At 41.4% G+C, this 27,224-nt stretch overlaps 1 protein-coding gene across 1 annotated transcript; it reads left to right on the forward strand.

Moving 5' to 3' along the window:
* Positions 1–56: 56 nt before the first annotated feature.
* Positions 57–27,224, forward strand: tada2b (transcriptional adaptor 2B). The gene is made up of 2 exons (XM_049568875.1): positions 57–386; positions 17,702–27,224. The coding sequence occupies exons 1-2, from the start codon at positions 117–119 to the stop codon at positions 18,911–18,913; spliced, it is 1,482 nt and encodes a 493-aa protein (XP_049424832.1). The 5' UTR covers positions 57–116; the 3' UTR covers positions 18,914–27,224.

Below are 27,224 nucleotides of genomic sequence, written 5' to 3' on the forward strand. Positions count from 1 at the left end.
CGCCCTGGCTCTGCTCATTAATATTAACAAGCAGGGTGTGTAGGCTACGTCGAGAAGCTCGTACTACGCATGCGCGCAGTTCTGCCTCCAACAACAAGAAGCAGGAGCCAGACAACATGGCCGACCTGGGAAAGAAGTACTGTGTTAACTGCCTTGCAGACGTTACAAACCTGCGGCTTCGCTGCACCGACTGCCCCGATATCGAACTGTGTCCGGAGTGTTTCTCGGCGGGCGCAGAAATCGGTAATCACCGGAGATGGCACGGCTACCAGCAGGTCGACGGCGGTCGCTTCTCGCTCTGGGGTTCCGAGGCAGAGGGAGGCTGGACCAGCAGGGAAGAGCAGTCGCTACTCGATGCCATCGAACAATATGGATTTGGAAACTGGGTACATCACCTTTTATGTCACTAAACTGCATTTCCCGTTACAGTACACAATATATGTTCACCGCAGTTGTGTTTAAAGAAGCCTACTGAGAAAATGTCAAGCGTTAAAGTTGACTAGTAGCTATAATAATACGGCAACTTAAATTACTTTAATGACAATCAATTTTCTTTGGTAACGTTACTGTCGTAAAAGTTGAACGACTGTGCATTAAGTACTCGTGGGAAGTCAACTTAGTGACTCAGTTCCACCATTCTTTTTTTACAGTGTTTAACTGTATATCAAAGGCACAACATGACGTCAACGATGTGTCTCATGAAGACTAGGAGCCTAGAGTAGTAACGTTACTTGGATATGTGAGTGTCTTCACGGTTTTAGATAGATAGTTATTAAATAAATGGGAAATTAGTTGTTACATAAGTCACAACATTCAACATACACTGAAGGAGGAACATGACAAATAAAATTAGGTAAATTTAAATGGTAGTAACGAACTAAAACCTTTTAACTCAACGAAAAAAGTAAGTTGTACTGCAAGTAGGTTTTCAAGCGGTAATGTTATGTGCTGGAGGGTAATCTTTCTTGACCTATACCATATACCAGAATAAATCATTAAATTTAATTTATGACATACATGACAATCCTTAGCTGTAGGCCAGTGTTTATTTTGACAGCTATTTTAGATTTAGTCTTAGTCTTGATATAAAAATGCTTATTAGTATAAGTCACACTATAGTCATCTTTATCTTTCATAGTTTAAGTCTAGTTTTCATTCATTCATTCATTCATTCATTCATCTTCTAACCGCTTCATCCTCTTGAGGGTCGCGGGGGGGCTGGAGCCTATCCCAGCTGACATCGGGCGAGAGGCCTGGACAGGTTGCTAGACTATCGCAGGACTGACACATAGAGACAAACAACTATCTATCTATCTATCTATTCACGCTCACATTCACACCTACGGACAATTTAGAGTTATCAGTTAACCTAGTCCCCAGTCTGCATGTCTTTGGACTGTGGGAGGAAGCCGGAGTGCCCGGAGAGAACCCACGCTGACACAGGGAGAACATGCAAAGTCCGCACAGAAGGGCTCCCACGCCCGGGATCGAACCGGCAACCCTCTTGCTGTGAGGCGACAGTGCTAACCACCATACCACCGTGCCGCCCAAAGTCTAGTTTTATTCAATGAAAATGCAAAACGTTTTAGTCAACTTTTAGACATTATGTTTTCTTTAGGGGTGATTTATGAGCATACACTTGTCGATTATCATTTGAAAAGCTTAACATCTCTCTATTTATGCTTTTAAAAAACTTAGACAGCACAAATAACTAATCGGAGACAACTAGGATTTATACAGAGGTTCAACGTAAACTCATATTTATCTAACTGTTAAGAAACAGAAAAATAATATAACTAAAGCCTGAATTCTTTTTTAATCTGCAACATGTTAATCTGGAGGTTTAAACTTGTGTCCTCTCACAGAACTGGTGATTAAACTAAACCAAACTAAATTAAACTTTCACCTCTGTCAGAGAAAACTGATCAGAGTTCAGACTGTTAGCTTACAATACACCTTTGCTTACAGATAACTGAGCTTCCTACCTTTCTGTCAAACAGCATCAAACCATAAACCTTTCATTGACAGTCTGGACTGAGTGTAGTTCTGCAGGGATCAGCTGTGAAGTCCGGCAGTCAGTGACTGCTTGCTCTGCTGCTGTTCAGAGGCTAAACTCCACAAATCCATTCAGCAGCTCCACCATCCACAGTCAGACACACACGGCTGATTATTTACCGCTGATTTACAGCTCACAGCTCGCACCTGATACTGCTCTGGTGTGAGTATTTTTGCTGGCTAGTGAAACATCCTGGTGCAGACTATTTACTGGAGTTCACCAGCTTGTCAATGATGTGACGAGAAGATAATTACAACTACGGCTGTTTTCAGCTTTTAGTGTCTGATAGTCCACCAATAACATTCATCTCAAAGAAAATGAAACAGATTTCATCTTAGTTTTTATTATCAATATTAGGGCCGTAACGGTACATGTATTTGTATCGAACCATTCGGTACGCGACTTTGGGTTCAGCACGACCCTGTACCAAATTATTGGGCGCAGGATATTATTTTATTTTATTTTGTTTTATTTTAATTCCGTTTTTGCGAGCCGAATCATTTAAAATATCTAGTTCCCCGACGGACGTAATTGAGTGATGGACTGAGTCCGACCGTAAATCTCTGCTTCACTTTGTGCAGCGCATTCTCGCATTTTGACAATATGGTAAGTGAGCCTGACGAACCTGAAGACCCACCCGCAAACCTTAAGTCTTCCGTTTGGGAACACTTTGGTTTCAGGGTAAAATATGAAGATGGAAATAAACAAGTTGACAAGACAAAAGCAGTGTGCCGACACTGCAGAACAGCGGTCAGGTATGTACTTGGAAACACGTCTAACATGCTAACGCATCTAAAGCGACACCACCCGAGTTTGAACGTTAACCGGCACGACTAGAAAAAGCAATCTGGTGCAAACTACGATATTGTTGTCGTTTAAAAAGAAAGAGCGTTTCCCTGACCATCGCGCTAAAGAAATAACCAACGCCATTGGAGTTGAGTAAAATTGTTTAAGCTGCACTTTAGATATAAGCATGTTTTGTTTACTGCACTTTAACAAAGTGGGAAAGCTAAGTAAGTTCTTAGTAAAACTGAATCTGAGCAGGCTTTAAAGCTGACCAGCTGCACTATACTTTTTATTTTAATTGAGTAAAACTGTTAAAGCAGAAATGTATATTTATATTTTTCATTCAAAAAATGTGTTAAAAAAACAGCAGGATTTTATTTTTCACTTTTATATTTCTATTTTCATTCAAACAATGTGAAAAAGCAGGATTTTATATATATTTGTTTCATTCAAAAATTGTGTTAAAAGAGTTAACTGCTGTGGTGGTATCTTTTAATAAGGTTACCAATAAGTAAAAGATATTTAATAGTTGTCTATTTTTTTTTTCATTACTGTACCGAAAAAAAAACGAACCGTGACTTGTGTACCGAGGTACGTACCGAACCGAGATTTTTGTGTACCATTACGCCCCTAATCAATATCTCTTTTTGTTATGTTTTGTTATGGGGGAAAAAAGACCGCTAACAAAAAAATTTCAGCAACGAAATGAACGCTGCTTTAGATTAATGCAAGCTTTAAGAAATTTTAATTTTTATCACTGCATCATTTAAGAGTTTGGTTAAGGGTCACACCTAGCAGTTATTTTAATTATTTAATAATTTGTTGTAATTTATTTCCTAATTAGCTCAATAATTGGTTTAGTCTGTATACTGTCATACATTATACAGCAGTGCGGTACTCTACAGGTGTGTAATAAAAAAAAATCAATGAAAATTTTATGGAAAGAATTATGTAGGCTAACATGGCACTAAATAAATGTGAATTTCCGTAAAAGTAGGGCTCTCTTTAAACCCAAGTAAATCATTCATCATTCATTACGTTGAATTCATTCAAAGGAAGCTTTGGTAGTTTTCAACGTGGACCCTATTCTGCCATGTGTCTATGTCTAAGTGACTAATGGAGACAGCAATTTCTGAAGTGAAAGCAAAAAATTGAAAATGGCCATGCTCTCTGTTGTTGTCTCCATTGTCTATACCAAGGCTATGTATAGAGTTTGGCAAACAAACATTAGCCTAATATATGCCGCTCCTTATCAGTGGAATCTTCTGCAGAAGGACATAAAGTTGCATTCATTGGTTCCTCTTAGCTGTTTCAAAGCACTTGTTGGATTTTTGTACGCAGTCATCTATATGCTAATGTCAGGGTGTATTTAAGCTGGTCTTTGTAATCGTGTAGTTGCCAACCTTTTTCTGTTTAGATAAAGGTTTTTTTGTTTCTTTTTTAAAAAATTGATCTAGTTTGGAGAGAGAGAGAGCACTGCAGCCAGCAGCAGCAAAACAGTCTGCAATGTAATCCCAATGGGTGGTTGTGCACTGTCAGATTATGTTCACTCAAAGTGCTTATTTTTGCCACTGACAGGCTCAGATTGTCATTAAAGGTGTCTGACAACATTATGGAAAGGGCCCTATAGAGAAATGGAGTGTTTTTCCATACCTTTCGCGGATCCAGTCTCGTTGGGTTCAAGTCTTGTCCAAGGAGATGTCTCGTTCTGAAATCTCACAGACTTTTCCACATTGTGGAAATCAGCTCAATATTCAGGCATGATATTGAAAATTTTATAGACAACACTAAACTACACTTTCTGTACTCCAATCAAATTAGCACCAGCCACCAGCAACTTGCGTTTAAAGGGAGCTCTTCTTTTTAAGGAAATTCACATTTGTCCTTTTATTAGTGCCATGGTAGCCTGCATTATTCTTCCATTGCATTTTCAATGATTTTTTTTATTATATGTCTGTAAAGTACAGCATTGCCCTCAAAATGAAGGGCAGACAGAATAACAATAGACACAGCAAAATGATTAAAACTGTCTTACAGACATTAATGATCACAAAATATACCTCAATAAACTAAAAACAAATTATACCTTGCTAAAGGGTTACAATTCAAAATTTGAATAATCACATATTGAAGTGTTCTTTAATCCCAGATTCTCAAGATAGCAGACAATGAATTTAATGAACATGTATGTTGTTCTAAGTAACATATTAGGCACAATCCTCATGCTAACGAGATTTTAAATAGAGACCTAGGAAGAGAACAAGTCCAAGAAAGCAGTTGAGACCGCTAAAACCAGTGAAGTGTTTGATATAGATGAGTTGGCGAATGAAGTGCTGATTTTGTTGACCATGATCTCCTAAAATATAAGCTTTACCAGAAAGGGGTTAATAGGAATTCTATCAAGCTGTTCACTCTATTGGGGCTGCACAATATATCGAAAATTTACCATTATCGTGATATCAGCATACACAATAAAGGTATCCAAAAGACGAGGCGATAAATAGTACATGTGCCATGCATTCACATGCTGCATGGCAATATATGCAAGGGAGCTGTGAACAATCGTCTGTATTGAAACAGTGGCGTCAGGTGACTGCACCAGTTTTTTCATGTAACAGAAACTACTGAGTAAAACTTGTGTTGGATGTTATTATCATAATGTCCCTGATGTGTCAGTGTTTTTGTTCTGGTGCTCTGCACAGATCTGACACCTGTCTGCCAGCCTGTTCTCATCCCTGGCTCTCTGAAGCTCGGGGGCCAGCACGGAGGTCCCTGGGGACTGCCAGTAGATGGACAATAACCTTGTATTTTAAGGGTCATAAAATACACCCCAGTTCACGAATATGTAGGATGTTACTACAGACATTCCTGTTCTCTTAAGTCACATTGTCTGCTGTGACAGCAGATGCTCTATTCACTCATATCAGTGACAATGGTGTTTTAGCATCACAGGGATGCATTGTATTGGTTTTCCCCTGATAATGCTACTTAATGATTATGTGATTGTGTGACTGACAGATAATGTTTTGAAATATATCAGTGATGACCCAATGATGCTTTGATACGCCTTGTTAGAAAACAAACATTTTTGCCAGTGTCTTCCCGTTGATATCATGTAAGTCGCACAAAAGCAGTTTTGTTGTTGTTTCCTGTTTTGTTTATATACGCAGTAAGTGAAAATAAAACATTAAAACTCTCCTCAGAATGAAAGAGAATCAGCAGATTTCTCAAACTGTTAGCTTAGTAATGTATTAAATTTTTTATGGATTATCCACAGAAATTATGATTCTATGGGATTATCACAAATGACAATTGTAAATCACATCTGACTGACCTTATTCTGGGTAGATGATTTTGGTGTTCTGTAGGGATGCACCGAATATTCGGTAACCAAATATATTCGGCTGAATATTGCAAAAAAACACACATTCAGTATTCGATGGAATAAGTTAAAAGCGAGGCCGAATAACAGTGGCTTGTTTTGATAACGCAATCAAACAGTGTGCTGTGACGAGCTGAGTAAAATGTCGGCAGTGTGGCGATCTGCCCGTCACAGCACAGCATTTGCGACTAAAAATAGTTTTGAGCAAGCAAAATAGGCTTAAATCATTCAGCACACTGTGTGAGCAGCCTACAGATTTCAACCAGCAGCAGAAACGAAAGGCGAATCCCACCGATTGTGGGTTGAACAGGGGTCACAGACAGGAATGTATTCCTGTCAAATACGGCGGCCATCGGCTTACCCGGCGACAGAGAAGTCGGCTCCAATAATATCCTCTTCTTGTCGTTTTGACTGCCCAAAAGTACCTGAACAGCCGAGCCAGCCAAACACAGACCGTACGTGATGTGTCAGAGGAGAAACGAGCCGTTCACGGCCCACAAACCTCACCGCACTTTAGGGACTGTTATTTACTTATGAAGGGACTTGTCAGGGGAGGAGGGTGGCTGGTTGATTCTTATTTTATTTATTTATTTTATTTTGACCCCCCCCCCCCATGTTCATCACTGATTGATACTGTTTTTGAAGTATGAATAAGTCAGTAAGTAATTTATTCCATTGAAATATCATTGATGTATTATAGAAAAGTGATTTATCTTTTTATAAATGACAAAAGGCACATCGGCCTCATTTTCGCTGTGGTATCGTGATACTACTTAGAACCATGATATTTTCATTGGTATCGTACAGTGGGTCCCAATATTGGTGCCCTGACAACACTAATCTGGAGGGGGTTCATCTGCAAAAACTAATGAAAAACTAAACAACAAAATTCGGTATTCGGCCAAGTGTTTAATATGCTTTGGCTTCAGCCACAAATTTTCATTTCGGTGCATCCCTAGTGTTCTGTAAACTAAGCTCAAAACATGTCACACTTGTATCATGTTTTGTACACAGACTACACAGATACATACACAATTTGTGTTATTTAAATCAAGTTTTCAGATTTGGGATTTTGCATACTTTCAGATCCATTTTTTTAGCATACATGAACACAACCATAATGTTTTTTATTCAGTGTGCATATGTAGGGTTTGTTCATTGTCTGCGGTCTGTGTTAGCAGTGCCAACGTAAAACAGAAAGACATTAAAACTGTATACTAATGTATTTGTTTATTTATCGCGAGTTATATCGTTATCGCAATATTCAACAGCAGCATTGCCTATCATATGTTTTACTGATTTTGTGCAGCTGTATTCTTTATACTGGGCACTTGTTGCTGTGTAAAACGTGAATGGATGTCTCACAAAATGGTTGTCCATTTTGTTGAATAAGGGGTTGTCCTATCATCAACATTATTAACTGTCTTTATTCATGATCTGGCAAGAGAGAGTAGCTGGGAAAGGGGTCTTATGTGGCCATATACTTGAAAATATTCTTGATGCTGATTATAGTAATATGCTGTCAGAAAAAAATGAAGATTTACAGACAGTGTTGTTGTGTGTTGCAGAATGTTGTGGAGACTTGTTATCAGTCAGCAACAGCAAAAACACAAGTTATGCATTTTCGAAAACCAGGTAGAGAAAAGGAATAGTTTCTAGTTTCTAGTATGGGTTATTCCACATATTTTAAACTGTATCAAACATGTCCTGTTTTAGATAATGTGTCATATGGGTTTAGAAAAGGTTTCAGAACAATGAACATGTCCGTATTTAATCTGAAAATTGAATTCTTTTTTGGGACTTTATAAATATGTGCCTATTTTGGCAGTTATTGTAGACATGGGCTGGGACTATTTTGAAGTAAGATGGAAGTCCAGTATAGTGGGCCTTTGGAACAGGCTGCTGGATTCACCAACCAACGTGCTGGCTGTAAAATATTTCACTGGGAGCTGTCTGCTGGAGGTGAATGAGTATCTCAAGTATTTGATTTCCTAGAAGAGAGTGGACATAAAGAAAATAATTTCCAAAACACAAATGGGAAGGAGGAGGAGTTTAAATACCGACTCTCAGCTAAATGCACACAATCATGGGCAGAAGAAATTTGGCAAAAGCATAAACTAAAAACTTGTTTATTTAAGACAGACAAATTTAAAAAGGTACATCGATTACAGCCCTACTAAGCCTAAAGACAGGGAACATTCTGTACGCAATTCAGATGTAGCTACTACATATTGAAACTAGGAGATACAGAGATGTGATTGAAGATGAAGGAGTAAATGAATATTGTGAGCTAAATCAGGTGGAAAACAAAATTCATTTCATTCTTTACTCTCCTTTATATCATGATTTATGACAGATCAGACAGATTAAAAAGTTCATGTTCATGATTGGGATTTGATAGGGACTTAGAATGGAGCCTTGATTGAAGACCTTTTTGATAATATTTTTGCATTTTCTAAATATCTTTCTATAGTATCGAATAGGGATGAACGATAATATTGGCATGTCATCGGTATTGGTCGATATTGGCTTTAAAATTAAATATCTGAATCGGCCAACATGCCGATTTCTGTTGATATGGCAAACCATTTATTTTTAATTGACAAAGTGAACATGTATAAAATATAATGTAAATGATACAGCACAGATAACAAAATAACATATCTAAATGATATACAAGTATGTATGAAGAATATAAATGACAAAAATTAAAAACAGACAGATAAACAATCTTATAACTCTTTCACAGTTGCCTCAAACTGCATAATTACCACCACAGCAACGAAGCAGGAAAGGTAACTGGCGTGCTTGTTAATGACGATAAAGGGACCATTAACCAAAGATTACATGTCTTCAGTGCTTATGATTCAGTTACTAACTTTCTGGTGCAAAAGGACTTACAATGTAGCACGAAATGCTGTTTCTATGTGTGAAGATAATATTCACAATCACCATAAAGTAACCAGACACCCAAATAAGTTTGTCATTTCTGTGCATTAACAAACTGAAATGAATAAAACATACTGAACAACAAAACAATTGGGCTAACAGATGTTACAGTCAGTCTGTGAAAGTCTAAGTAGTATATGTACGCTGGAGCTCAGAGGAGTTCAGTACCTTGCGAAACTGCTGTATATAGACTGTGTACTGTAGACTGTATATGTATCTGTACAGTCTGTGTACAAAACATGAGACAAATGTCACATGATGAGCTGAGTTTAGAGAGCACAAAAGTCATCTACCCAGAATAGGGCCAACAGATGTGATATATGATTGTGATTTGTGAAAATCCTAGAAACAGAATTTCTGTGGATAATGCATGGTTAGCCTGGTTAGCAAGAGATAACACAGCACAAATAGTGATTTTATCACTACTTGTCATATTGTGCTGCTTGGGCCTTGCAGAAATGGTTCACATGCGACACCCAGCTGTGAATCTTACTCTGACATCAAAACGGCTGGTCAACATGAATAACCGAAAGGTAACTGTGTGTGTGTGTGTGTGTGTGTGTGTGTGTGTGTGTGTGTGTGTGTGTGTGTGTGTGTGTGTGTAGGCAGGGCGGCACTTAGAGCAGGGCTAGAAAATACAAATTACACACACAGCTGATGCTAATTTGAAAGGAGAGGGAGGAAATTCTTTCTCAATGTGGGACAACCACACACCAACAGTCCAAACAGACACGCTCTATGTATATTCTATACTCTATACTCATTCTGTACATGTGGAGTTTTTTTGTGATTGTTGCGGGCAAAAATCCTTGATTATGCGGCATGTTTTCTTAAAAAATGCGATGGAATATGCGGGATATTTATGCAATTTCATGCGATGAAATTGCGGGAACTTGCAGAAATTGCGGGAACTTGCAAAAACTGCGGTTTGATGAAAAAGAGGAAAAAAGTGATTCCCCCAACACCCTGTTCTCACTAGGCTACTACCTTAATGTAGTCATTTCTAATTACTTCATATGATAAGCAAGCATACTACATCACAGAAAGGGCAGGGAATATTTAAGTTCTCATCTTGTTTTATTTCATACCTTAATAAACACATGGCTCAAACTTACAAAACATTGCTGAGTCAAACAAGTTCTGTAGCTAGAATATGCTACAACTTATATAAAAATAAATAAATATGTCATGAAGGCTATGGAGAGAGATCCGTTTTTGCGCACCCGCTGGTTAAGCGCTTTTTGAAAGGAGTCAGGCGACAGAGACCTGTCACGCGCTCTTTGGCACCGCATTGGGATTTATCCCTGGTGTTACGCGCTCTGGGAGAACCTCCCTTCGAGCCTCTGTCACAAATCTCTCTCAAACTACTGTCATTAAATACAGCACTTCTCTTACCCCTGACTTTGTAACAGAGTGAGAGATTTATGTGCGCTTTCAGTCTCCCCGTCTTGTCTCGTTATCAGAGATGACAGGAGAGCAGCTACTCTGAGGCCGAATCCCACATTCATGCCTAAAATCATAATCAGCTCTTTTAGATCAAGAGTTATTTCACTGGAAGGTTTCTTCCCTCCTCCCCACAGGGGGAGAAGAAACATCACACCGACTCTGCCTAGTGCGCACTCGTGACGCGCACAGCAAGCCTCTGAGAGAGACACAACAGTTGTTTGTATATTACAGAGAGCGTTCACAAGGAAAACCCCTCTTGCAACGAAAATGCGAGGATTATGAAATCATGCAAGCCCCGCATATTTCGCGCATTTTACGCGGAAATCTGTGATTTATGCAGCGAAAGTGCGGTGTCTTTGAAAAAATGCGGCCCCCGCGTGAATATGTTGACTTTGGCTGATTATGCGATTGCATAATTGCGTTTTTCTGGAGGGACTGGAACTTGACCTGCGAGACAGTGGAGCACAAAGGCTCCAGTAGAAGAAGCCAAGTTAGTGACATGCAGTATGGCAGAGTTAGAGAGAGAGAGAGAGAGAGAGAGAGAGAGAGATCTGGCAGCAGCACAACCACACACATCATGCTAACTGTACGTTCACACCAAACGCGATGGACGCGATGTCATCGCCCGTAACGCGAGTATCGCGTTGCTTGATCACAAATGTCACCTTTTTGATCATCGCTTCAATCGCGATGACACAACCTTCCTCTCGCAATTTTCTTCACCTTCCGCTATTTTCTCGTCAACCATGGCTGAGTTAACTACCGTAGACCCAAACGCCACCGTGACTGGGTTCACAATATCCTCCAGAAATGCACACAGCTGGGTGAAAATCATCACCTCCTGCAAGAGCTGCGTCTGGATGACGGCGGTACTTCAGGCTGACGCTGGCCCAGTTTGAGGACCTGTTGGCCCGTATCAGTGCGAGGATCTCCCGCCTGGACACCAACTACAGGCGCTCCATCCCAGCTGTGGAGCGCCTGTCCATCTGTCTCCGGTTAGTTGCTTAAAATTTCTTTATGAAAATGAACGGTTGGATGTCGCGGCACAGCGTCACGCAATGTCGCTTGAGGTTCAAATTTTTCAACTTCAAGCGACACATGCGATGAGGTGATGGACGCGTCATCGTTTCATCGCGTCACTCTTATCGCCTGAAACGTGTCGCCCGAAGCAACATCGCGTGTCATCGCATCATTTACATTGATTTTGAATGGAAACTTGTGGCATTGATCGCGTCCATCGCATTTGGTGTGAACGCACAGTAACAAGGCACCGCTGCGATATGAGTTAATCTGAGAGACAGTGGAGCACAAAGGCTCCGGAGAAGAAGCTGAGTTAGTGACATCCAGAATGGCCGAGTTAGCAAGACGCAGTAATAGGATATGAGAGAGAGAGAGAGGAGAGAAGGTGCCCGGTGTATTATAGGAGGTCCCCCGGCAGACTAGGCCTAAGTCAGCCTAACTAGGGGCTGGTACAAGGCAAGCCTGAGCCGGCCCTAACTATAAACTTTATCAAAGAGGAAAGTCTTAAGTCTAGTCTTAAATGTGGAGATGGTGTCTGATTCCACAGGAGAGGAGCCTGATAGCTGAAGGCTCTGGTTCCTGATCTACTTTTGGAGACTTTAGGGACCATGAGAAACGCTGCATTCTCAGAGCGCAGTGTTCTGGTAGGATATGGCACTTTAAGCTCGCTACGATATGACGGAGCTTGACCATTTAGAGCTTTTTAAGTTAACAGTAGGATTTTAAATTCAATTCTGGATTTTACAGGGAGCCAGTGCAGAGAAGCTAAAACAGGAGAAATATGATCTCGTTTCTTAGTTCCTGTTAGTACACATGCCGCTGCATTCTGAATTAGCTGGAGAGCTTTTAAAGACTTATTAGAGCTACCTGATAATAGGGAGTTACAGTAATCTAGTCTAGAGGTAACAATAGCGTGGACTAGGCTTGTGCCGATTTCCGGTTTAACTGGTTCGGTCCGGTTTAAGAGCTCCACCCGGTTTAATTCACGTCAACTGGATAAACCGGAGGGAAACAAAAAAAAGCTTTGCACATCGGTGGCGTGCCAAGGGACTATATTCAACTTATCTTGCATTGTAACATGCATTATGACAACTTAGTAAGGGTTATGTTTGTTTATAAATGAAGTGGAGGAGCCTACAAGTGTTTTGTTTAGTTTGTCTCAGAGGCTTCAAAGGGACTCCGCAGCTCCGCTCCGCTCAGCTGTCTGCTGCTGCTGCTGCGAGAGAACTAATTTCACTGGGGGCGGGGAAAAGTGCGAGGGAGTCAGCAGTCATTCAGTTTGTTGCCCTAGTAACCCATTTCCACTGAAAAAGTTCCTGGTACTATTTGGGGGGCTGGAACTACTACAGGAATGTCCTCTCGCTCGGCCCTCTCAACTGCTGTGGTCTCCAGCAGAGTCAGAGGAAGGTTCCTTGGTGTCCTTCTGTGTCTTCTTCTTCTTGTGTAACCTTGTGTGTATTGGTGGTTAATACAGCATTACTGCCACCTAGTGGATTGGAAGCGCATTTCATCTATAATGAGCTTTTATTGGGAAAAATAGCTCAAATGCGACCCCCAGTGGTAAAATTAGGTATATAATTCGCTATATCGGTTCGGTTAGATATTTGTCTTTAAATCAGACCAGTTGGAAAATTTTCAAACTGGCACAAGCCTAGTGTGGACCAATTTTTCTGCATCTTTTCGGGTCAGGATAGGCCTAATTTTTGCAATATTACACAGATGAAAAAATGCAGTCTGTGAGGTTTGTTTCAAATGAGAATTAAAAGACAAATCTTGATTTGCCTCCAGTTTAAATGAATTGTGTTTTCTGTCAGCATCTACCTGATAAAGGTCCATGACCGAAACGTTGTAGCCTAATAAATGTAACTTTTTTTTGCAAGTGCAGACAGTGTGCGGGTGTTCTCTAGCCTGAGTGTCAGACTGAAGCTCCTAGAACCTTCAGTCTGACATTGCCTCCATTGAAGGCGATTTACAAGGGGGAGGGAATTTGATTTTTCCCTAACCAATCAGTAGAGATCAACAACTCACCCAGAATCTGACGTCATTAGTATCCATGCCTCGGGGGTGCCGAAAACAAGCGTGCATTGCCCGTTTAAAATATCCGTTTAAATTTGGTCCTCCGTTAATGCGAGTAGTGGCGAAATACCTCGATAGCATTGTTAATGTGGTCTGTAGGATCTGTAGCGGTCGCTATTGTTGCTATCCTCACCAGTTACCCACTGGCGTACAGCTTGACATCAGTGTGGCGCTGATTGGCTAATCGCTGGACCCGCCCCCACTGCCGGCATTCATTGGTCTGTCCATTGTTTGGACAAGATAAATTGCAAATTCATTGCAGTATGCCAGACCAGAGATGCAAGCCTACTCAGTTGAGTAGGTGGGGTCTATGGTCTGGAACCAGGCTAGGTGTTCTCCTTTTTGATTCATTGTTTGTCCCACCTACACACCTGTCTAAGACTGTTTTGGTGTGCACAGGACTTTTTCGACTTTTGACAGCCGATTTTTGTTGCCATTTTTTCCTTGTTGCATCCCGGTCACTTGCCATTGACTGCTTCTGAAGATGAGCAGTTTTGAAGAAGTTAACCCACTTACCAGCAACTGTGCCTCAACATTTGAATTCTCTCATGAAGACGCTGAGAAGATATTGATTCCCAATGACATACTGGGAATGAGCATTTCATCTGATGAACTTAAAGTTAAATTGGAAAGTTTAAAAGAAACTTGTCTACTCATGCACGGCTCCACCTTGAGCGAATATTGGAGGAACAAGAAGATCCCGAGAGGATTACGCATTCAAAAAGTCCCCACTATTGGGAAGTTCGATGTCAACTTCATGCAGAAATGGGGTGAAATCCTAAATAAATGCTCCCTGGACTTGATGCTTCTAATAATTGAATAAGTATCCACTGATGCAAGGCAAATAAAAACTGAAATTCAAACTCAAGAGGAGGCGCTCAAACAAAAGATTGGCCATGAGTTTCCATCTGTTGAAACGGCTATTAAAGACTCTGTTAATAAATACAGAGAGAAACTCCATGCTACCAAACTGAGAAAATATCAAAGGGACACTGAGGAGTACCTGAAGAATGAAGTGTACCAGTGGGAGATTAAAAGTCTCCTCTCCTCAACCTGTAGCTGATCAACAGTCACCTGTTGTGCCAAGGCTTTCACATGCGCCTCGTAGTATGAACTAGCACCAAGACCGTAGAGGATGTCGGTTTGGAGATGAATCATCTATTGAAAGTGACTTCTCTTTTGACAGTGACTCAAGTAATCCATCTCGCAGCTCATCTTTTTGGGGAGCATGCAAAAAGTCACACCAACACAAAAAAGACATAGGAAATGCAGATGGGAAACGCACATCAAAGAAGAAACCACCAATCATGGAAATGCAGCTTCTCCACAAAACGGAAATTAACATCTCCTCAAAAGAACTGTGAAATGACCAACTGTCTGTGTTGTCTAAAGGACTATCATTTGTACCTAATATCAAAAGTGGAGTCAATACATTTGGGTTGAAAGTGGATTTGTCAAATGCTTCAGACAAATTAAGTTAAAATACTTTTTTCTAAGAGTTCTACTACAATTGCAGGTGCTTCCACTGGTCGTTTTAAATCTAAAGTACATTCTGTCCTAGTGTATCTAATACCTCTATCAACACATTTTGTAGACTTATAGAACAGGACGTCATGAAAATGTATGAACGGCCTCTGCGTGGCTCTCAAAATTGATCACAGAGTGAAAAGACTGCCCTTTGTGAGTTAACTAGTGACAGAGATCTTGTGTTTAAACCTGCCGACAAAGGAGGTGCCCTTGTGGTCCAGGATGCTCATAAGTACCGATTGGAAATACTTGCTCAACTAACAAATGGCAATTTTTATAATAAGTTGACGAGTGACCCTACTGTGACATTTCAGAAGGAGACATGTAGTTTCCTGGAAAATGCCAAACAAAATGGTTTTATTTCCAAATCTGAATTTGATTTTCTTTATTGTCAGCACCCAATTCGACCAGTTTTTTATACATTGCCTAAAATACATAAATCTATAAATAATCCTCTGGGTCGTCCCATTGTGGCACAAATCATTTCCCTTTGTCACCATTATCTGAATATGTTTACTCTTTCATTAAGCCGCTCTTCAGCACATTGCCATCTTACATTCAAGATTCCACAGATTTTATAACAAAAATTCCAGATATTTCTAATCTTACTGATAACACGTTGTTGTTGACTCTGGATATCACAAGTCTTTACACAAATATCTCTCGTGAAGGGGGTCTTGAAGCTCTTCGCTTCTATCTAGGAAGCCAAGATAATGCTGCCATGCCTCCTAACATATTTATAATTGACATGGCATCATATATACTGAATAGGGTTGGGTTGGTTCTCGGTAATATCAATTCGGTCCGGTACTCCATCTTGGACCGGGTTTTATTTTTTGAGACCGACTGGACTCGGGCATAACGTACGTGGAGCAGACGCCGTGGAGGTCCGCCTGGTAAAAGTGGACGTCCGCAAGCCCTGTGCGCGCAAAGCACGACCGCGCGGACTTCGCTCCGCGCACCAGTGTCACACAAAAGATTGTTCGGCATGTATTTTTCACATCGCAGGGATTTTTCACGGACATTTTTACATGGAGTCCGCTCTGCTTATAGTACGCCCGAGTCTGTGAGCACCTGTGTCTGTGTCTGTGTTTTTCACATCGCCATGACAGAAATGTGCAAGAATTGGGGGTAATGTAGTGTTTCACGGACATTTTTACAGGAAACTACAGCGCGGAAGTGCGCTCAACTATGGAAGCCCGAATGACTGCGGACATCCCTCGCGGAGTCTGCTCTGCTTATAGTGCGCCCGAGTCTGTGAGCACCTTAAATTTAAACCCTCAGTGCACACTGCAGCACAATCAAACAGATGCGCAACTCAGAGCATCAGAAGTGTCTCTGACACTAGACTTAGAGCGGCTCGTTGATGGGGTTAGTGTTGCGTTTTTTGACTTTCCTTCAACAACAAAAGCACGTGTGTGCGTCTGCGTGCGCGTGCGGTCCTGTAGCAGTAGTCTCTTGATAAACAGAAGCCCCTTTTACACTGCCTGTTCGCAGATTGCAGAATGGGGGGACAGAATTGTCTTGCCTGAAAGCTGCCGTGGAAGGTAGTAACAGCACCGAAAAGGAGTCTGTACAAACAGGACAGCCAGCAAGACAGGACCATGGACAGGATCGGTGTGAAGTTTTGACAATGTATTGAACCTATCATGGGAGGTTTAAAAAGTTAAAGGAAGAACTGCAGCCAAAAATGTCCACAAAATTGGGCAAAGATTCAGAAGCTCCTTTCCCTCAGAGCAGAGGACAAGATCAGCGGCCATATAACAGGGACAGTAAATGATTGTTATTGCCATGTTTTGCCGTTGTTATTGTTTATAAAGTGCTACCAATGCATATGTTTTATGTCACACTAGAGGCCGATGCTGTTGTGTTAGATATCACGCCCGTCACACCCCTTTGATTCCGTGATACCAGGATGCTGTCTGAAATCACACACTGGAGTGGAATGATCCATGTAAAAATGCAAAAGACACATGAAAAAGGAACTTTGTGGTGGCTCTATAGTGCCGTCTCTTAGCAAAAAGGGCAAGAGAGAGAGAGGCTGAGCAAATCAATACGCTGCAATCTGAGATTTTACCATTTTAAGTATTCAAATTGCAGTAAAGTTGGATTGAATTCATGGGGATTGGCTGAATTTGCTGCAACTGTTGCAATCACAACATCCTGGAGAGGCTAAAGATCAAGTTGATTTCGAGTTGACAGTTAATTTAATCTGCATGTCTTTTGACTGTGAGAGGAAGCTGGAGAAAACCCATGTTAATATGGGGAGAACATACAAACTACACACTGAAGGCCAGCAGTAACCGTGCCAACCTGACTTAATATCAGTTTGATCAATTTTCTCTTGATCAGCTAACTGATGATTTTCTTGTGGTTTGTAGTCAAGTTAATAACAGTATACTTTTATATTTCTTCCTCTATGCTCATTATTAACAATTTCTGCTTGTGTTGTCTTTCAGGAGGACATGGCTGCTCACGTTGGAGCATCCCGAACTCCTCAGGAAGTTATGGAACACTATGTCACCATGTACATTCACGGAAACCTGGGTAAGGCCTGCATCCCCGACAACATTCCCAACCGGGTGACGGACCACACTTGCCCGAGCGGGGGCCCTCTGTCACCTAGCCTCACCACCCCGCTCCCTCCGCTGGATATCAGCCTGGCTGAGCAGCAGCAGCTGGGCTACATGCCACTACGTGACGACTATGAGATTGAATATGACCAGGATGCAGAGAAGCTCATCAGTGGGCTGTCTGTGAACTATGACGATGAGGATGTGGAAATTGAAATGAAACGTGCCCATGTGGACATGTATGTGCGCAAGCTCAGAGAACGCCAGCGACGTAAGAACATTGCCCGGGACTATAACTTGGTGCCTGCTTTCCTGGGCCGAGACAAAAAAGACAAGGAGAAGGAGAGACCTGGAGTGCTGGGAGTCATAAGCAGTGCTGGTGGTGTGGGTGGTGCAGGAGCTGGCGGCGGCACTATTGGTTTAGGTTCCACAGCAGGAGCAGGATCAGGTCCTGTTACCAGTACGCCCAAAAGAAAGATCACTAAAGAAGAGAAAGAGCAGCGGGTCAGACTGCGGGGGCTCTGTCAGTTCATGGCCCATCGGGAGTTTGAAGACTTCTTTGAGAACATGCATAAAGAGCGTGTGTTAAGGGCCAAGGTGCGTGAGCTGCAGCGCTATCGCCGCAATGGCATCACCCGCCTGGAAGAGTCTGCTGAATATGAAGCGGCCCGCCACAAACGGGAGAAACGCAAGGAGAACAAAAGTGTGGTCACCTCAAAACGGGGCAGTGGAGGAGGGGGTGGGCTTGGCTCTGGGATGGGAGGGGGGGTTGGAGCTGTTGGAGGAGGAGGCATTGCTGGAGGGTTGGGGGTCGGAGGTGGGATCAAAGAAGAAGGAAAAGATGGTGAGTTTGCTGCCATCGAGAATCTGACGGGCTTTGAGCTGCTGTCAGACAGGGAGAAGGTGCTGTGCAACTCTCTGAACCTCAGCCCAGCACGCTACCTGACTGTCAAAACCATCATCATCAAAGATCACCTGCAGAAAAGGCAAGGCATTCCGGCCAAGAGCCGGCTGCCAAGCTACCTGGACAAGGTCCTCAAAAAGCGCATTCTCACCTTCCTCACGGAAAGTGGCTGGATATCCCGAGATGCCTTGTAGTGATCTGTATTTGGTCAGGAAGTTAAGCTTCATAGGCAGACAAAACTACTGGCTTTTTTCAATAGTGACGTTGTAAATATGTACATTGTAAAGAAAGACAATGCATCACTGGATAAAAAGTCTATTTTTATACCAGGGCTCGAAACAAAAATAAGCCTATATTTTTACATTTGGAAAGGGACAGGAGTGAAAAACAACTCTGTGGGTTCACATTACTTTGTATCAATCTTGTTACGTTATGAATGAGAACTACAATGCTAACTAGTAGTACATAGTTGCAGAGATATTTTAGTGTTCTTGATTCATTGAAAATTTAAAATCCTGACATCAACAGGCCAAAGGCTGTTGCATGCTGAAAAGAAGGGTAAATGAGAACATTATTGTTCCTGGAAATGTATGAGAGTTGTGACTTCTGGATGAATGCTTGTCACTGATGGGTGACAAAAATAATCACTGTTGTGAGATGTTTTTCATGATCTGCTAAACCCTACTGAAATTGATCAACTTTGTTTGCTGTTTCATCAGTTAAAGCTGGGCCCAGTAACTTTCCAGCAAGAGCAAACTGTTTGATTTTTGTACCATTTTAAAGAGGTAAAATTGATTTTTGAAGTGGGGCTGTATGGGGTGTTTATCCATAGTCAGTGTTTTACCTACACTAGATAACAGTCAGCACATTCCCAGTTCGGAGAAACAGACAGGAGTATCACTATGGAAGCTAAAGCTCTGTTTCCACTGAGCAGTTAGGTATGGTTCAATCCAGTTCAGTACACATTTTTTCCATTTCCACTGTGAAAAGTTGTGGATGGTACCAATGAAACTGTTCCTAACCATCCCCATTTTTGGTCCCCCATCTGTTGGGGTACCTAGAACACAGATCTAATACTTAGAGGTGGAGCTATAAACACTGCAGTCCGCTGATTGGTCAATAAAGGATGGTCACTCCGCTCAGGGCTGAGTTGTGGCTGGTTTTGAGGCTTATGTAACCACTGTTCATACTGTGGCAAGTCATACATATATTAATAAACTATAACTATGAAATGAAAGGATGTCTTGCTGCCTCTAGCAGCAGGTGTAGTCTGAGGAAAAAATAACCTCATTTAGTGGGCCAACTGCCGGCAACTTTTAAGATGGAAGGTTTATTTGTAATGTTATTGAATGCATGAGTTGAGGATGTGAATTATCTCTTGGATGACATACACTTTTAATAATGAGTGGGTCTTCAAGAGTTTAAAAATATATATTAATTTCGCTGGATTATGTAAACTGTCTGTGCCACCAGAGAAGAGGAAATACAGCGAGCACTGGACGGAGCAGTGAGTGACAACAATGCCGCCCACATTTAGGAGTACAGTTTGCAGTGGAAACACTAAACGGATCTAGGGTCCAGGTACCATGCCTGAAAGGTTACTTTTGGTTCAAAAGGTACTATACCGAAAGTGTTTGGTGGAAACGGGGCTTAATAGTGTCTTCTCTGGATAGGGGTTAGCAGTAAATGATACTTTGGCCACTTAAAAAACGTCAGACTGGCACTTGCTGCAGAGCACTGTTGTACCCAACCATCAGGTAAAATTACACTTAACTACTAATAAATAAATAAAACCACTCTCCAAACAACCAGTTAAGTGTGAAGCTCTAGCATCGTCTAATGCAGAAAGATCCTGAGGTTATGTTGTAACCAAGTCCCACTCATGGCAGCAGTAGCTCTCTGGGTCCGTGAGCATGCATTTATGGTTTACATGGTTAGCTTCTGCTCTTTCTGGGCCTCCAGTTTCCACATACGTTTCCTTTCTGTTTTTTGGCCTGTTGGATCTCCCTCCGTAAAAGTTCTTCTTCTCTTTTCTCTGGCTAACAAACTGCTGAAAATCAGACCCAATCAGCTCACCTGCAGCGTAATACAGTGTAGGCTAATGTGTACAGATACTGAGGTGCTGTGGTTGAGAAAATGTCGTGGAAAAGACAGGGCTGTCTGATGGCAAGGTAAAGTAGTGAACAAATACTTAATATTACAGTCCAATTAAACTGATATTGATTTTTCAGATAGGCTTTTTTTATTATTATTATTTCAAGTGGCTAAAGGACCGTTTGCTCCTAACCCATATCCACAGCAGTACAACTTCCATGGTGGGACTCCTATCTGCTTCTCCAAACTGGGAGTGTGCAAACTGCCATCGACTATCAGTGATACACCGACTGTGAATAAGTACCTTGTACAGCTCGACTTAAAAAGATCCAGACTATCACCGTAGAGGCCTCAGTTTCCTAGAAATTGTGTATCTTCAGTAAACTCAGTAAACTGACTTTTTTTTCTTCCTGCCTACAAGAGAAGGGAAAAAAAGCAGCAGGGTTCAGCCATCGTCAAGCTCATTTTGGAGTGAGCAGTTGTTACTGCCTGAAGGCACTCTGTATCAGGGTCTGACAGATAGAGGTTGACATAGAGCTAAACCGATATATCTGCTGTTGTTAGCTTATCATTGATATATCAGTATCAGCACAAATGTCAGCCAGTTAGTGAGAAGAAATGTAAGTTAAAAAATGCCAAAGAATATTAAAAGATCATTTCGAGACAGTGTTGTTGTTACACAATCTGTCCACCAGAGAGCACTGGCAAGTCGGTTTTTCAACTGTAAAATCTCGCTCAGCACATTTCTTTGTCACAAATTTTAATTTAAAAAGGATCCTTATCTTACATATTAATCTGTTATGTGTTTATGGTTAAAGAAATGGCTTATGTATTATATTTAACTCTTAGAGTCCCAGAAAACGTGGCTTCAATTGTAAGAAAGTATTTCTCTTTAAATATTCATATAAAGCAGCAAAAAAACCCAAACATGTTTATCCACTTAATAACCATTTAAACACTGGTAAATAAATGAATAAATAGTGAGGCATGACAACTAACTGACAAAATATGAGCCTTTAAATATTCACATGTATTGGCTTTAAAAATCAGTTTCAGTCAGGCTCTAATTTGTATTTAAGTTTTGGTTTGTCACCTGAAGTTAGTATGGAGGACAAATCTCAACTTTTTATGCCTCTGCGCCAACGATAGCCATAGCCAGAGGCATTATGTTTTTGGGTTGCCTGATGGCACGTCTGTCTATACATCCGTCCGTCCCTTCCTTGTGAACATGATATCTCAAGAACCCCTCGAGGCAATTTCTTCAAATATGGCACAAATGTCCACTTGGACTCAAGGTTGAACTAATTAGATTTTGGTGGTCACGGATCAAAGGTCAAGATCACTGTGACCCTGTTTGTCTCATTTTTGTGAGCGCGATATTTGGACAACGCTGAAATTTTTAAAAAAAAATTGGCACAAACATTTAATGTTCACTTGAACTCAACTATTAGATTTTGATTGTCAAAGGTCAAGATCATTGTGACCTTGATCCCATCTCATTCTCATGAACAGGATATGTCCAGAACACCTTCAGGGAATTTCCTCAAATTTGACACAAACATCCACTTGGACTGAAGAATTAACTGATAAGAATTTGGTGGTCAAAGGTAAAGCTGTGACCTCACAAAACATGTTTTTGGCCACTCAAGAATTCTTAGCTAATTATGAGAAAACATCACACATTTTTATAATAGGTTTAAATGATGAAGTGATGACATTTTATATCCAAAAGGTCAAAGGTCAACTTCACTGTAACATCATAATGTTCTGCATGAAACACTTTTCTGGCCATTATTCAGTGTCATATCCCAGGAACAGAAGGGGATACATTTGGTCAGATACTGAATTGGTGACACTTATCTTGGCTGTTGCTTGTTCAGTAATTGTAGTTGAATTAGGCCTACAAACCTTTACTTTTACAGAAACAGTGCATCTTAGTGCAGTTTCAAATGTTCTGCAGTCCCCAGGTAAAAGAAGCTGGGTGTGTAAGTGACCAGGGGCCTCATGTTCAAAGGGTGCGTACGCACTTTTCCACGGCAAAGTTCAGATGTATCAAATGTAATGACTGTGGAAATGTGCGGTGCTTCAGGCCAACTTCATGGCTGGCGTACGCACGTTTCTACAGCTGTTGAGCCTTTGGCGACACTTAGAGGTGATGCTGGTTATAATATATAATTGAAAACAAGTCCTGAGAGTGATGTGCACATCAGAGACACATGAACAATTAACACACCCACGTGTCTGCAAGTAGATGAGTGGATATAAAAGCATGCGCAAAATGGTGCAGAAAATACCGTTAACAACAATGGCTGCGTTAACAGTATTAAGACATTGTAAATGGTGCAATATGAAGACAGCGTGTGTTCAGAGCCAGAGAGGATTTACTGGCACATGATGACAATTGGCTCATCAGCCGCTTTAGGTTCCCGAGGACAATCCTCCTGGAACTGTGTGCAGCTCTGCGGCCAGCCTTGGAGCGCGACACGGCGAGGAGCCATGCGCTGCCTGTATCCATACAGGTGCTGACGGACGGAATTATCTGCATCCGTCAGCCAGGTATATCAAATTCCCATACAATGCAGCTGAACAGGCCAACATTAAATCGCAATTGCAGCCAGAGCCGGTTTTCCTAATGTAATCGGAGCTATCGGCTGCGCACACATTAAAAAAGCGCCATGATGAAGCATTTTCATTTGATGAATATACAGATCATATGTGATGCGCAAATGCAATTAACCAACATTGTGGCGAGGTGGCCTGGCACACTTTGGCGGTGGGCAGCCGTCCTCCGCTTCACGTCCACCACTTCTTTTTTAATTCTGCGTGTTTACGCTTTTCTGACCCCACAGCACTGACAGCCTCACACACACTCTCCCACTCACTCCTCTTGTGTTTAGTATTGATGCCGGAGGACAGTGTGCGAAAAAGTACATTTTTGCGCGCCTCCACTTAAGTGAATAGTGTCTCCAATTCGCATTCTGTTTTTCTTTCTTCCCGTCTAACTCATTCTTTAGTTTTAGTTTTCTGATAGTGCAGAGAGGGGAATCTCAGGTGCATGGTTCATTTAAATATGATTTGCATATTTAAATGTGGGCATGGACAGGGAGGGGACGGGTACTCCAACATGTGCGCTCAATTCCATGTTGATTGGGATGTACAAAGGAAATGTGCTCGGATTCATGTGTATGCACAGATTCATACATCTGGATGTTTTTGTGCGTACAGCATTTTCTGGATTTAAGCGTACGCCATGTTTCAGTAGGAAATCCACGCAAGTCTTTGTACATGAGACCCCTGGTGTAACTAGTTATACTCAGAAAACAGTAGAAAAACCAAGCAGGGCTTCCAAGGGCAAAATCATAAAAAGAAAAAATGAGGGAAGCCACTGTGAAGCAAAGAACACATTCCTTTAATGGCTCAAATCTGCAGCAAACAGCATTAGGCAGGCCAAAAAACACAGAGGCTTAAACATGCTGTCCACTCTGCCACTCTGTAACGTGTTTCGAGTCAAATTCTTCTTCAGGCAGCAATGGTAAGCGTGTGCAGTCTTTTCAACTATATAGGAAGGGGGGAGGATTCAATTAGTAATCACTTCATTTTAGTCAGGTGTGGATAGGGTGTGGTCTGCAACATAGCTGAATCAACTGAGAGGCCGTTGACACGTTGCCGGCTATTTTCATAAACGGACATTTCACCGTCTCCGTTTTCAAAAAGATCTTCGTTTACACTTACCCGTGTATACAGACCCTTTCCAAAAAATTAGAATATCATGGAAAAGTTGCTTCATTTCCATAATTCCATTCAAAAAGTTAAACTTTCATAGATTATAGATTCAGGGCCCACAATTTAACGGTTTCAAGTATTTATTTGTTTATTTTTACATAATTTGGGCTTCCAGCTCATAAAACCCACGGAAACAGGAATTCAAAAAATTAGAATACTGTGAAGAAATCACCATTTACTTCTCAGTTTTTGCAGAAAAAAAGAAAGAAATTAGGATCACATCAAATCAATCAAAATATGGTACTTTCAAAACGATATGTCAATCTTCAATACTTGGTTGGGAATCCCTTTGCCTTAATCACTGCTTCGATGCGCCGTGGCATTGAGGCAATCAGCCTGTGGCATCGCCTGGGAGTTATGGAAGCCCAGATTTCCTTGATGCTTGCTGTCAGCCCTTCTTTGTTTTTGGGTCTGGTGTCCCTCATTTTCCTCTTGATAATACCCCATAGATTCTCAATGGGGTTTAGGTCTGGCGAGTTGGCTGGCCAGTTAAGCACTGTGAAGGCATGGGCATCAAACCAGGTTTTGGTGCTTCTGGCGGTATGGGCAGGGGCCAGGTCCTGCTGGAAGATGAAATCTGCATCTCCATACAGATCCTCAGCAGAAGGAATCATGAAGTCCTCTAAAACATTCTGGTAGACTGTTGCGGTGACCTTGGATTTAAGAAAGCAGAGTTTACCAACACCTGCACCGGACATTGCACCCCAAATCATGACTGACTGTGGATATTTCACACTGGACCTCAACCTCAACATCTGCCCCATGGTTGACCATGTCATATGCACACAGCTTCCCAGGTGATCTGTTATGCTGTGCTCAAACTATGGTACTTGTACCACTGTAGGCACACGACCTCCCTCTGGTGGTACATGGAGGAATCTCCTGACTACTTTTCTAAAAATTAAATACATTTTTTAAAACATATATAATATTATCAAAATACCACAACATTTGGAATGAAAATACTGACATTTTGAGATCCCTGAAATTTAATTGAAAATACAGTTTTTCTTTAATGTTTTAGTTTTGATATCTGCTTGCTATGTATCACTGTCATGAACGTAGCTCATACATGATTAGTGGTCAGCTGGGATGGCCAGATAGTAAGCAGAGGCTAAATGAATGGTGTTAAAATCCCTGCAGTTGTGTCTCCAAACAGGTGCTACTTGGAAGAGAAGTTAGAATAGAGAATATTTCAAGCAGCTGTTGAACCTGAAGTGGATGACAGTCAGCTGAGCTTGAGTGCTGGTGGCTAGTAGCTAGGCATCACTTTAAAAGTAGAGCTTTGTTCATTTTTGTGGTCATTGAAAAGGTACGGCCTCCTCTACATTGTACAACTGTGGAAGTTTTAATGTTCCGTTATAGTCATCATTCATACTTAGTCATATTTCATCGATGTGGTGCTTCAAACCATGTACAAGTTAGACACAACAGCTGTATTTAAAGGATAACTCTGCTGATATTTTATATTACTCTTATTGCCAACAAATCCAATGAAAAGACATTGAGGGTTACTTGGTCTGTAAGGGTGTTTTGACCAAGTGGTAACCTCCGACAGAGTCCTGCATGGGTCCCTTTTTGAAAATCCGCACCCGCCCGTACCCATAAAACTCAGTCCGAGAACCAACCTTTTACCAGTCATTATGTCTAAGTCAAAGCTGCACCCGTTAATAAAAGTCCCATGTCCTGACCCACACCCATGATTAAACACACACAGGCTACAATCACTCACATTAAAGGACAACTTAGGTATTTTTCAACCTGGGCCCTATTTCCCTGTGTGTGTGTGTGCATATGATTCATAGGTACAACTCGTTCTAAAATTGGTTCAGTATTGAGGGAGGCGGATGCAGCCAACAGCCGCGAAAGGAGCTAAAACGGTAACGGGGGCAAATGCGTCCCGTGTAAGTTTGCACATTAAAAGTGCTTTTTTTCGCCACTGACCAGTTCAGATCGCCAGTGCTATGTCCTATATCCTTTAAGCTGGGTTCTCTATTGTTGCATTACAAATCCAACAGAGGAAAAGTGTCTTTCACTGGCTGCGCTCAATGCTGGGATGGTGAAAACATTCAATCGATGCCAGGTTAGGAAACATTTAAGCATGCTCCTTCCACCACCATAAAACCTCAAAAGGATCTTTCTTGGGTGTCTCAATCTCGAAGTCAGCTGCCACCTCATCCTTGGGCTACAGAGTTTCATGACTGGAGTACTCCACGTCGGTGACAAATGTGACGACAGGGTCAAAGGTTCAACTCGTATCATTGACTTTCAAAATCAAAGAAATTGCAGCTTGATAATAGTGATTTAGATGTTAAAATATCCCACATATACTGCACATCTTTTTGATTTATTTTATTTTGAAAAATAAAAAATATATTTTTGTTCTCACCTACTGCCCGCCCACGTGGAGTTCATTTTTAACCTGTGTCGTACCCATCAACTAATATAAATACACATATTTTCACCTGTTACACAGCTTTTTGTGGGTTACCCGACCTGGTACAGGACTCTGACCTCTGGGGCTGAAAATTGAAGCCAAAACGAAATTAAACCAAAATGAAGAGCCAAAAACTGCAGTTCCCTGAATGGCCACTTGAGGTTGGTGCCAGAAGCCAGTAAGTCATCATA

The sequence above is a fragment of the Epinephelus fuscoguttatus genome, linkage group LG23 (assembly GCF_011397635.1).
Source record: "Epinephelus fuscoguttatus linkage group LG23, E.fuscoguttatus.final_Chr_v1".
Lineage (NCBI taxonomy): Eukaryota > Metazoa > Chordata > Actinopteri > Perciformes > Serranidae > Epinephelus > Epinephelus fuscoguttatus.